Source organism: Chelonoidis abingdonii, chromosome 4 (assembly GCF_003597395.2).
Source record: "Chelonoidis abingdonii isolate Lonesome George chromosome 4, CheloAbing_2.0, whole genome shotgun sequence".
NCBI classification, from domain to species: Eukaryota; Metazoa; Chordata; order Testudines; family Testudinidae; genus Chelonoidis; species Chelonoidis abingdonii.
Window position 1 is genome coordinate 94,270,072 of NC_133772.1, and position 13,682 is coordinate 94,283,753.

The following is a 13,682-nucleotide window of genomic DNA, read 5'->3' on the forward strand; positions in this document are numbered from 1 at the left end:
ATCCACTGATCAAGGTAGTATTGCGTGGAAAGAGAACCTTTCTCTTAGATAGGGCTTTATAGGTCCAAAACATCTTAAATTAAACCTAGAAGCCAAAAGGTACCAGTGCAAACCATGGAGCTTAAACACATTTGCCGCCACATTGTACAGCAGCTTCAGCTTCTGAATAGCTCTAAGATGCAGCACTATCTAGCACTATCTGCAGTAGTTCGATCTAGAGATGAGAGAGGCATTGACAGCAAAGTCAGCATCTGGACCTGCCTGGAAGAAAGCAGTCCTCTGATTACTGCTGCAATTTGATAATCTAAAAGCAGCTGGGAATCTGAACAGATCCCGTGTCAAAAACTTGTATAACAAATTACAGACATAAGCCTTCAACTAGGAGAGCGGGCATCACCTTACACATCATCCGGCAGTTTTTCCGCAAACCACAATAATCCTTTGTAGTCTCATCTGGATTGAGTCTCAGCCAGTTTCCTGACATCTCACCCAAACACTGAGATATGTTCCACCGTGCTCTTCAGGCTAGACACAAAAGGGGATGATCAACTATACTGAAATGAAGAGACTATGAAGATGACTACATGGAAGTTGCAGGATGTATATTATTCTGGAGAGGGTACCTAAAGGTGCTTCATTCATATGAAGTGCCACCTGATAGATGCAATGGAAGAGAATATCTAAGGGTTGGAGATGCAGCTGGAAACGATGGTTGAGTTTTTAAGGGGATTTGAGCAAATGAAGGGGATTAGAGCAGATGATGAAGGGAAGGAGAGAAGAGGCTGAAGGGAAAACACAACACTTGCAGATGCATGCTGGACCATAGAACTATGAGGGTAGACTGCTGGATGAGGAAAGTGACCAGTGGAAGTATGTGACTATGAGAACAAGGCGGAGGATCGCCCCAGCCTGGCCTCGCCAGCACTGGTTCGGCCCTCTCGTGAACCTGGCAGCAGCCCCTACCCAAGCAACCGGACCTGCTGTCATAGGACCACAGTCGGCTCTTGCACCCCAGTCTCGTGTCCCTCCATCTCTTGGATCTTAACTTGGTCCTCTCCAGGCTCACAGGCCCACCCTTTGAGCCGCTGGGATCCTGCTCCCTTTCCCACCTGTCATGGAAGGTCATTTTCCTGGTGGCAGTGACATCGGCAAGATGAGTCTCTAAGATTAAAGCTTTGACCTCAGAACCGCCATACACAGTCTTCTACAAGAACAAGGTCCAGTTGAGGCCCCACCTGGCCTTCCTGTGGAAAATGGTATCCACCTTCCATATGAACCAGGACATCTTCCTTGCGGTGTTTTGTCCTAAGCCACACAAGACCAGTGAGGAGAGGTGGCTGCATGCCCTGAATGTCTGAAGGGCCCTGGCTTTTTACTTAGAGTATACCACGCCTTTACATAAATTGACTCAGCTCTTCATTGCCACAGTGGATAGGATGAAGGGCCTTCTGGTGTCCTCACAGAGGATTTCCAACTGGATCGCCTCTTGCATACGGACCTGTTACGATCTGGTGGGGGTCCCGCCACTGCTGATTATCAGAGCCCGCTCGACTAGAGCTCAGCTGCCTTTCTGGCACACATCCCTATCCAGAACATTTGTAGAGCCGCGACATGGTCCTCTGTCCACATGTTCATGGCACATTATGCCATCACTCAGCAGGCCAGAGACGACAACAGGTTCGGCAAAGCTGTTTTGCAGTCTGCACGTCCATAAAGTCCTACATGCCTCCAGGGGTACTGCTTGGGAGTCACCTAATATAGAATGGACATAAGCAAGCACTTGAAGAAAAGACAGTTACCTTTTCTGTAACTGATGTTCTTCGAGATGTGTTGCTTATGGCTGTTCCACACCCTCTCATCCTTGAACTTCCTTCCTTGCTATCGGAGTTCCTGTCAAGAAGGAACTGAGGATGGGGGGAGCCAGCAGCACCCCTGATACTGCAGCATGAGGGGGCCACTGCAGAGTATCACCTACAGATACTGCTATGGGAAAAACTTGCAGCACCAGTGCATGTGGCGAGCGCACACACCTAATATGGAATGGACATGAGCAACACATCTCGAAGAACACTAGTTATGGAAAGGGTAACTTTTTTTTTTTTTTTTTTTTTTTTTTAAATAAGTGTCATCAGCATGGAAGTATGTCCTCTGGAAGCATGAAGGGGCATACGAATGTTTAGCATATCTGGCACGTAAATACCGGCCACAAAACTGCAGTGTGAATACCTGTTCTCACTTTCAGGTGACATTGTAAATAAGAAGTGGGCAGCAGTATCTCCCGTAAATGTAAACAAACTTGTTTGTCTTAGCAATTGGCTGAATAAGAAGTAGGACTGAGTGGTGTTGTAGGCTCTGAAGTTTTACATTGTTTTGTGTTTGAGTGCAGTTATGTAACAAAAAAACTACATTTGTAAGTTACACTTTTGCGATAAAGATGTTGCACTATAGTATTTGTATGAGGTGAATTGAAAAATACTGGTTTATCATTTTGCAGTGCAAATATTTGTAATAAAAAATATAAAGTGAGTACTGTACACTTTGTATTCTGTGGTGTAATTTAAATCAATATATTTGAAAATGTTGAAAAACATCAAAAAATATTTAATACATTTCAATTGGTATTCTATTGTTTAACAGTGCCATTAAAACTGTGATTAATTTTTTTTAATTGCAACTAATTTTTTTTGAGTTAACTGCAATTAATCAACAGCCCTAGTTCAGAGCACACTCTTGAACTGTTAATACATGTCACGAGGATCCACAGGGACTGTTAGTCCATAGGAGGCTAGTGTATGGTATATTGATACCCCAGCTTGCTGCAAACTAATCGTTCATGTAGACAAACCCTAAGTGGATGTTAACATAAATTTTACATTTAAATTGAATATATCCATAACATTCCTGAAGACTTAACATGAGCAATAGGTTTAAATAGAATATTAAAGCAATTGGACAATCTTTATATAGTTTTGCAAGTCCTTTGAACACGATACCTGTTCATATGAAAATATTAATCTTTATCATTCTGGAACCTTTAGCCAGTAGAGATTTTTAAAGAGGATTGAGATTCCAATACTAAAATAAAGTGGGAGGTCACAAGTTTAATTTTTAAATGAGAAAATTATTATCAAGAATGTGGTTTTCATTTTAAAGGTTTTTGTAATTAAGATTAGTTATCTTCAAACATTTTTATGCTTAATTTTTAAAAGGTTTGTCTAATCTATACAGCAAAAGCTTGATTTAGTGTTGAAGGATATTTGCAGTTCCTTTGATTATCTATACTTATTTAATGTATGTATGTTGGTATGTGAAGCTGGAATAATCAAGATTATATTGTATACAACTAGCTATAAACTGGTATGTTTTGTCTTTATGCCTCCATCCTTACCCAATCCTGGCAACCAAAATATTGAAAAGGTTTGTGGCTCGTAAATTTAATTTGATATAGGTGACTCACTAGCAAATTTAGAGAATTTATATTGATTACAGTACACCACCACACTTGTAAAAAGGGAAATTATCTCTGATGTCACAATCCTACCAGTCACCAAAGACATCACAATCCAATCTCTGAATAAGATGCTCGTATGATAACTGTGGAGGGGCAGCTACACCTTTTCAAACCTATGCATCTTTCACAGGTACAAGCCAGTGGAAAAAAGTTAACAAAGGCCACTGCTGTACTCAGTTGAGGGGTGAAAAACATTAGTAAAGCAATAAAAGTGGGGTATTCTGTTAAACCGTGGAATTGTTTTTTAAGCCTTCTTATAATACTGTTTTTCCATAGGGTAAGAAATCTCCAAAACAGTTGGCTTCTTACACAAACAGGTAGGAGAGCTACTGTTTAGAATCTGGGAGATAGTTTTGCCCCCTTTTCCCCTCAGATTCTATCACTTTCTAGAACTGTCTCTTGGATCTTTGTGTTTTAATGTTTTGATGTTTTAAAAATACTGATTAAAAACAAGAAATTATTTGGGATCCTTGTACATCTGTATAAGGTCCTTCAAAAGCTTATAGGAATAGTAGTGGTCAACAACTCCATTGTGAAATGGATTTTAAGTTCTTTCCTGGGAGCTTTCTGCCACACCAAAGGGAAAGCCATCAGATTAATTCCAAAATAGGAATCAACCCTTCAGTTTTGTTGCCTGAATTATTCTCATTCCTGCAATAGAGATGAGCCTTCAGATAAATACAGGGAGGGATATTAACAGAAGTTGTCACTATGCTAATGACCTAATTAAAGTCTTAAAGCTTCAGAAAGAGAGCAAATTACTGTTTTTGGAAAATAAAATCATTTGATTAAAATAATCTCTAGGTTTAAGGCTTAAATCCATTAAAATATTTTAGTGTTTAATAACTGAATTATACATAATATTTTACTTGATTTCTCATGAATATTCTCTCATTGCAGAACAACAGTTGGACAAACTGTGACGAGCTCCCCTTTTCTTTTCAAAGTAGTATATTGTAGAAAAAAAGTTCACTGTTATACTTCAAAACCTTGTTACAGAAAAAAACAGTTCCCTAAAGTCAGGGGTCGTGACATGGCAAATAAGGAAAATGAACTGGCTTGTGCAGGTAATCTGCCGGCAAAACTACACGACAGTCATACGCTTTTATTAAATACCAGTGATTCTGGCTCCTCTCAAACACAAGGTCCCTCATCAAAATACAGTGGATTTTTTTCAGAGGTAAGTCAAGTTTTGCAAAAGTTTTTCTTTGAATACAGTTGATGCCAATCACCTCAATCCATTATTTTCATTTTGGTTTTAAGTTAGCTGCAGATGTTTTTAAAGAGACTGTAATTATTCTTAACTCTTGGACCGATAAAAGAAGTGAATGTTAAAGACTGTGTTTTGGAAGTAAATTTCTGCCAGCGGATGAGTGGGTGGGAAGCAGATGAAAACAGTATCCTTCACAGGAGTATTTGACCAAGCCCTGTGAAGGCATGCAGTGTTACTTCTTGTAATTGGCTCAGAAGGCCAGATAACATGTATGCCATAATAAATTTTCATGAGTGACCTGAAAGAAAACCATAATTAAAATCACTTGAATGCTGCCCTTTTATATTTGTGTAGATTCTCTGCACTACTTCCTAGGTGATCATGTGTTGAGAGATGTGGGTGATGTAATGCAGTAAATATCTTCCAAAGTGTTTCTCTCTTGTTACAGTCAAAGATCTATTATAACTAGGTTCATAAAAGAATGTATTGGTTTAAATTACAGAACAGGGACAAGATTTTCTGTAATGAGTTCTTAAATAGGTTCCTAAATCCTTGTTTAGACACCTAAATAAGTACAATGACTTTTTTCAAAATTGCTGGACATTAAGCAGCTCCTGTGGAAGTCTGGGAGACTTGCAGGTGCTTGCCACCTCTGAATGTCAGGTCACTTACTTAGATACCTAGATACCTTAGATACCTAGATAACTTTAGGCACCTATTTTTGAAAATTATGGACCAGAGTAATAAATCTATTTGTGTTGCATATTTTTTATTAAATGGACGCTTTTGAGCTGTTGTTAGTTTAAAAAAAATAATGCTTAGTGTTTTAGACCTCTGCATCTGAAGATTATTTAATTTACCTGTATTACAAAAATTTTAAATTCCTTTTAAGATTTGTCACCATTTGTTTAGAAAAACTGTCAGTGTAATAGCTTTTATTGTATTGTAGGAATTAATTGTGCAATAACTAACCAATATTTAAGTTTGAAAACCTTTTTGTTTCTTAAATACAGGTTTCTCAGGACCACGATACTATGGCACAAGTTCTTTTTAGTAGAAACCTGAGACTGAATGTAGCTTTTACCTTCTGGAGAAGAAGAAGTATAAGTGAACTCATAGCCTATTTAGTGAGGTAAACTGAGTGTTCTGTTTTTTAAGTTTATTTTTTAAATTCCTCTCCAATGCAGTAGCCATCCCAAGGCTGCTGCAGCACTGTAAAGTTTCTTAACTTGAAACAACTTGTAATTTAGCTACAATTCCTGATGTTTTAAAAAATTAATCCTAGTGAAATTACACAGTATAACATAATCAACTAGTAATCTAACCTATTTTTCCTTAATATCTCTAGGATACAGGATCTTGGAGTAGTAGTAGATTGCCTTCCTGTACTTACCAGCAGGTAAAAAAAAAAAAATAGAAAAAAAACTTTCAGGAGGAGGGAGTTTGAACAGGGTTCAAATGAATTGGTCCAAGTTCATTTTCTTTAACACTACTTTATTTTAGTTTACAGGAAGAAAAACCATATATTTCAGTTGGCTGCTGTGTAGATCTGTTTCCTTTAGTAAAATCACTGCTTAAAAGCAAATATGAAGAGTAAGTATCAAAATGAATCACCATCTTAATTCTTTATATCAGAACCCTCAGAATGGTTCAAAAGAATCATTCCCCACCAGGCTCTTGGTCATGAACTCCTACTCCAATCCAAAGTAAGTAAAGTAGTCTTCATGGGCAATGATACACTTTTCTTCCTATCAACTCCACCACAGAAGTATCCCTGCATAGTAGTGGACCCTCCTGCTGTTCACTTCCCCACTGCTTCCATGCAGGAAGCTCTCTGCAGGGATTACTCTTCTGATGTAAATCCCTATCATCATTTCCTCCAGGCCCAGTCAAGTGGTGCAAAAAATGCAGTTTTTTATTTGTTTTTGTTTTAGCCAAGGGTTCTCCGCAGTTGTAGAGGACGAAGCTGTCTTTGTCCCTGTTTCAAAATTTATTCACAAACACTAAGATCTTGTAGACCCATCACCAAAGTCTTGATTCCAAGGTATGAGACTCACTGACAGAACAATCTGATGCAGAACATCTTAACATCCTTTTATTATGTGAGCTTGCCTTATTTCAAAATAGAAAATATATCAGTGAATTAAAAAGGAAATTATTTTCCTTCATGATTTTCCAATTGTGTTGTACCACCTTCTAAGCTTTATCCTATATAATCTTTTAGTTAACCTTCAAGTAAAAGGGAGTCTGTTTACCTCTCCTTTCAGTTGGTGGATATGGCATCTGTGTGCACCAAAGGGGGGGTAGGTACATAATATCTAAATATATTGTTACAGATATGTGATAGTTGGTCTAAACTGGCTCCTAGCTGTCATTAAGAGATGGTGGTTAGAACTGTCTGCACACATGGAAAAAGTAAAAGATGGGTGAGTATGATATCGTGTATTGTCATTCATTACTGTAGTCGTGTAGTTATTCATAAGCTGCATTAAATTTATTTAGACTGTTTTGTCCCATGATCACAAGGGCTCAGATACATGTTTTCCCAAAATGGAAAAGCTTCAGGCAACATATGATAACCTGAAAGTAAAAACTTCACTTCTTCAAGTGATGATCCCTATGTGTATTCTGTACGTGGGTATGCGTGCACACCATGCACCTGTGTCCGGAAGCTTTTTCCAAGCAGTGTCCATTGACCCGCACATATCCTCGTGCTCCTGACCGAGGGTATAAGGGGCAGTGCAAGTCAACATCACTCCAGTTCGCTCTTACTGTTGCATGACCTGAGTCGAAACCTGTATTCCTTCTTTGCTCTTATCCAGATAAGAGAGTTGCCTTTCACTGTTTTAAATAGTTTTTATACTTAGGATAGTTAATATAGTTAGTTATAGTTGTAATATAGTGAATAGTTTAATATAACCCCTCCCCAGTCGGGGGACTCAACTTCTTCTCACCCAGAGACTATGCTTAGGATCCCAGGCTTCAAGAACTACGTCTCCTGTGCTTGTTCTTTCTCCATCAGTGATGAGCATCAACAGTGCCTATATTGTCTGGAGAAGCACACATCTGTAAGTCCTTCCTGCCCAGAACTTAAGAGACCTTTGATCTCTGTCTTGGCAAGTTCCTGCTGGAAGAGGCAATGAGGCCACAGATGCACTTAGATCCTGGCCAAGGAGACCCTCCACAGCCTAGCAGTGCCCCGCTGAGCACAAGCCATAGTGCAGAACTACCAGCACTGATGAGTAAGGACAAGGCCCACCACAAGGACAAGAAACACTCTTATGAGCACAACAGCAGATCCCCACAGCAGACAGCTCATAAGAGACGCATTCCCTTCTTGAGCTGTTACAGGTCAGGTGAGATGTCACAAGCAGACCCTGCAGAACCAAAGTCAAAGACCATCCCCCACCCGGCTGGAGGGTAAGACTAAGAAGAAGCAGGATCTCTCAGTACCACCAGTGGCCTCAATACCAGGACACTTAGCATGCCTATCTATTATTGCACCTCTGGATATTCCATCAGTGCCATTTTGCCACCACGCGCACAGAACAGGCCTGACTATGGAACCGGGTTCCCTCCGAAGTCTCCATGGGCACTCCGCAAACTCAGAGATGCTCTTATCTCCAGAGGCAGTGTTCCTGCCATAGCTGCAGTCCCCACTCCTCTCCGGCTCATCCATTCTCCAGGACATCCCCACACCAAAGGACAAATGGCTACTCCTGATGCAGGAAAGGTCCCTTCCATGTTCATCAGACTAGGACCTTCCAGTACTAACGATTCTGCCATTTCCAATGGAACTGTCGTCCAACTCTGAGGAATTCCAGGACATTGCCCAGCTAGTTTCGCCTTTGACTTACAGGAGCTTGAACAGGCATCTGAGGCGCTCCTACCTACCCAGCTAGGACCCCCGAGGGAAGGCTGGTATCACTTCCCCGTGGGCCCATGCAGACCAATGGACCGCTTGTTCTGGCCATACGGGATCCCCTGGCATCTGTACTACATATGCCCAGCACATTTCAAGGTTCTTATCATTCCTGTCACACACATCAGCTGACTCTGTCAGTTTGAGGAGGAAGACGTGGAACCGGTATTGCTGCTTCCAACCAGAGCCGCCTCATTACTAGGCAGAGGCAGTCATCCCTCTGTCACATTCTCTACCAGATGATCAGCAGTATTATGAACACCTGCAGATTCTGCTGGAGGAAGTCCAGAACCCTCAACATCATCTCCTGGACATCCTCCAGACACAGGAACTCTCCGGAGTGGTCCTCTCTATAAATGAGGCCATTCTGGAACCGGCCCAGACACTGTGACACACTCCAGCATTATGTGCCTCCACCCCGAAAAGAACTGGGGGATGCTACTTTGTGTCAGCTAAAGCAGCTGACTTACTCTTCACACACCCAGCCCCTAACTCACTAGTTCATATGGTTGCAGAATGAGCCCATCAGCACGCTCCACTGGACAAAGGGTCAAAAAGATTTACTCCTCCTGGGCAGGAAGGCCTTTTCATCGGCAGGTCTGCAATTCCGCATAGTGAACTACCAGGCTGTGCTAGCTAAGTACAACTTCAACACATGTCAAGTGTAGGGAGAAGTTCCCTGTGTGAGACCAAGCCCAGTTCCAGGCCCTAGTGGATATGGGGAGACAGGTGGCAAAGGTGACCCTACAGACAGCAGTGGATGCCAGCCAACACTGCTTTTTCCATCCATCACAGCTACTCCACAGAGTTTCTTTCGTTCCCACCCATCCCTTCAAGGGATCCCTCCCACTAATTGATTCTTCAGTGGGAAGCAGGGTGTGATAGAGAGTTGTCCCACTTAATGCCAAGAAAGGTGATTCTGTGCACCATATTTCTTCATCCTGAAAAAAAAAGCAGAGGGCAGAGATCAATCCTGGACCTTCATCAGCTAAATACATTAATCAGAAAGCTGAAATTCCTCATGATTACGTTTTCATCGATAATCTTCTCCCTTCAGGAGGGAGCTTGGTTCACAGCTCTCTGTGTGAGATGCACACTTTCATATAGACATCCATCTGTCTGACATGAAATTCCTTTGTTTCATGTGGGACATCAACACTGTCAGTTTTGCATCCTTTCCTTAGGAGTAGTGACAGCACCATGGGTCTTTACGAAGGTATTTGCGGTCATAGCAGCTCCGATGAGATGCTAGTGTCATGTGCTGTTCCCTTCCCTGGATGATTAGCTCCTAGTGGGACATTTGTGACAACAATTTTTCTCCATGATCTAATCTCTTCAAAGACTCTTGACTTCCCTAGGGATCTGTGTGAATGAAGACAAGTCCGTTTTGTCACCCATGCAGACAATAAATTTTATTGGAGACTGGACTTAGTTGTTGCATGGGCCTTTGTCCTGGCAAATTGCTCTACAAGGATGAGCACCCTGATTGGCTACATTTGCAGCAAACCCCACACAATAGTCCGCTAATGCCTCTCTTGGGGCACATGGCAGCCTGCACCCACATGATGCCCCTCGCAAAACTCCACCTGTGGTATCTACAGACCTGGCTCCACCTGACCTACAAGTGACCAGGGACCACATCAATTCCAGAGTCACTGTTCCGTTGGATGTTCTGACCCCTCTTGTTTGGTCCAATCCATCAAGGTCATGATCGGGGTCCCCTTCAACCCTCCCACTCCGAAGGCCACCATCATGACGGATGCCTCCCTTCCAGGATGGGGTGCCCAACTGGACCATGGCATGGTGCACGTCACGTGGACACTGAGGGAAGCCAGACTACTAAAGGCAGTCCATCTCTCCTGCAAAGCCTTCCTTTCCCTCATATGTGATCTCCACATACAAATCCTTTCAGACAACATTGCCATGGTGGTCTGAATCAACAAGCAGGGGGCAGGAGGAGGCCAAGTCTCATTCCCTCTGCTCAGAGTCGGTCAGACTGTGGAATTGATGCATCAGAAACCAGGTGACCATATAGGCTGTGTATCTTCCAGGCACCCAGAATTCCCTGGCAGAAGCACTGAGCAGGACTCTCCCTAATGGGAACTACACTGACCACCCTCTCCACCTAGGACCTCTTTGTGTCATATGTGAATCTGAAGCTCCCTAAGTATTGCTTTAGGGGCACCATGGGAAGAGACTCTACAGGAGCAAGAGAGCATCACTTTGAGACGGGCGACCTCCCATATGCCTTCCCTCCTTTTCCCCTGTTACCTCAAGTTCTCAGGAAGTTGTGTCGGGACAAAGCCACCATCATCCCCATAACACTCTACTGTCCCTGACAGTTCTGGTTTACAGACTTCCTGAAGATCTACCCAACCATCATTCACGCTCCGGTTGTTCCTGGATCTTCTCATGCAAGACCAGGGCAGGCTCAAAGATCACCTCACAGTCTGGTGTTTGGATGAGCATCTGACATAGACGGTGTATATTCTGCCCAGATCCAGCGGATCCTTAACCAGAGCAGAAAATTATCCACCAGAACATATCAGGCAAAGTGGCGTCACTTTCTGGAGTGAGCCCACTGACACCACCATTCCCCAGTAATGGTGACCATCCTGATCATTCTAGATTACCTCCTTGCCCTGGAAACATTGGGCTTAGCTCTCAGCTTGATCCATGTGCACCTGGAGGTACCTGGCACCTTCCTCTCCCTTTCCCCCAGTGGACAGATACTCCATCTTTACACACTCTATGATGGTTTGATTCATGAAAGGCCTGCTCAAAATTTAATTGGTCCCACTGAGGTGTGGATTTGGCAACCTAAACCTTGTCCTCTGAGCTTTCACAAGACCACCTTTCAAACCTTGGGCAACCTGTACCATGACCCACCTTTCCATGAAAGTGGCATTCCTGGCTGGTTGCCATCATTTGAGCCAGAAGGGTCAGTGAACTAGCAGCCATGTTGGCAGATCCTCCCTAAATGGTCTTCCAGAAAGACAAACTTTCATTCATACTACATCCCAAACTTCCCCCCAAGGTTGTGTCAGAATTCCATCTCAACCAGTTTATCCACTTACCTGTATTCTGCCCAAAACCACATGGCTCCCCACAAACAAAAGATTACACTTCTTCGATGTCAGGCAGGCCCTGATGTTCTACCTACAAAGTACTAAACCCTTTCGAAAGTCACCCTGCGGAGATGTTACAGCTCATACTGTATGGGCACAGGCCACTTCCTTGGCTTCGTTAGCTGTCGTTCCGTGGCAAAGCCACAACATGGTGGTCTGTATACACGTCTACAACACACTGTGCCCTAGATCACATGGTAGCTGCAGACATAGCCATGGGATGAGCTATATTGCAAGTGGTTCTACTATCAGCCTCCTCACATCCAACACCATCCTGATCATTGCTCGCAAGTCACCCACATGTGGAATACACATAGGGACCACCACTCAAAGAGGAGGAGGTTACTTCTTGTAAGTGGAAGTTCTCTGTGATGTGTGGTCCCTACCTGTATTCTGCTACCTGCCCTCCTCCTTCCCCTCTGCTTCGGACTTGACTGCACTGCAGTGAAAGGAGGAACTGGAGTGGCGTTGGCCCACGATGCCCCTTATGCCCTTGGTCAGGAACACAAGGAGACATACCGTTTATGTGCGGGTCAATGGACACTGCTTGGAGAAAACTTTTGGACTCAGGCGTATAGCGCACATGCGCATCCACATGTAGAATGCAGATAGGGGCCATACATCTTGAACATCCAGTTACAGTAAGTAACCTCCTCTTATGTGTGTTGTGAATCTTACTCCTGCACAATATTGCATGGTCTAATTACTTTGTCTGACTTTTAAAAATAAGTTGATTTATTTTTGTGAAGCAAGCAGTGTTCTTCAAAACTTTCCTTTGTAAAGGTTCTCGGTGATTTTTTATTGGAGTCTTAATAAATGCAAAACTCGTACAAAAAATGAAAGTAATTCAAAAACTGGTGAACTTGACTTTAAACAATAAGTTCAGAAGTCTACATTCTGCCTTGATATTGCCACTAATGTGATGTAGAATAACATTCTCTAATACCGAGGCTTCTAAGGGCATATCTACCGTAAAACACTTGTTACCAGAGTGATATTCAAAGTGCACTTGTGACTGAGTGTCTACATTTCTCTTCCAGAAATATTCAGATTTTAAAACAACAACTAAGCGGATTATGGGAACAAGAAAATCATCTGACTCTGGTTCCAGGATATACTGGTAATATAGCTAAGGTAATTTGTTTCCAGTGATATTCAGTAATCAATGTAACACTGAATATCCATCTAACTTGACATCAAATTTGTATGCATCCCACAAGTGTTACAGAATGTAGAATCTTGAAATATTTTTCATTTAATGTTCATATAAATCAGAAAAGTTTGTTTGGAGAAATCTCAAATGTCTGCTTTACAGTTTCATCTATTAGCAATGACATGGGGATCTAGTTTGGCTTTCCCATAAACATTTTATTTACAAAGGAAAAAAAAATGCCTCCCAATTGGGGAGAGAAAGATATGTTGGGTTTTTTTATCTGATACTAGTAAGGCACTTGGATATTATGAGTGCAGTAGAAAAACCTAGACAAGTAGGTAGAACAGGAAAGGAGAGAGATGCTTCTAAATATTGACATACCAATATATGTGTACTGCAGGGTAGAGAATCTTAAATACCTGCTGCATCTTTGAGTTTGGATAAAGAGAGAGGGTAACAAGCTTGATAGTTAAAATGTTTCAGGGCTGGGGAAAGCAGCCCACAGCTTTCTAAAGCAAGCTAAATATCTGCCTTCCCCTACTGCTTGTTAATTGCAACTCTTCAGCCTAGGGCAGTGACAGGCCCACTGAGGGGACAAGTGCCTGCGCAGCCAATTCTGCGGGTGCTGCTCTTGGCAGTCAGAGCTGTAGAACCATGTACTCCTCACACAAACCAATTTGGGACCCACAGGGCTGCACTTAGCCAAAGCCCTCTTCCGAGGAGGGCTCTGACATGGATCCAGTATGGGAAAGGAG

The 13,682-nt window shown here is 42.4% G+C and overlaps 1 protein-coding gene across 4 annotated transcripts in view; it reads left to right on the plus strand.

Annotated features, from left to right (window-relative positions):
- The window catches only part of KATNBL1 (katanin regulatory subunit B1 like 1), a 43,980-nt gene that overhangs the window by 25,677 nt on the left and 4,621 nt on the right, over positions 1–13,682 (plus strand). For 3 of the 4 annotated variants that reach the window (XM_075065481.1, XM_075065482.1, XM_032782694.2), the window contains exons 3-9: positions 3,788–3,828; positions 4,412–4,691; positions 5,738–5,856; positions 6,073–6,123; positions 6,228–6,317; positions 7,061–7,150; positions 12,815–12,908. In XM_075065481.1, coding sequence (XP_074921582.1) covers positions 3,788–3,828; positions 4,412–4,691; positions 5,738–5,856; positions 6,073–6,123; positions 6,228–6,317; positions 7,061–7,150; positions 12,815–12,908 — 765 coding nt within the window. The remainder of the gene's footprint in view (positions 1–3,787; positions 3,829–4,411; positions 4,692–5,737; positions 5,857–6,072; positions 6,124–6,227; positions 6,318–7,060; positions 7,151–12,814; positions 12,909–13,682) is intronic. The other variant, XM_032782691.2, reaches the window with a different exon arrangement.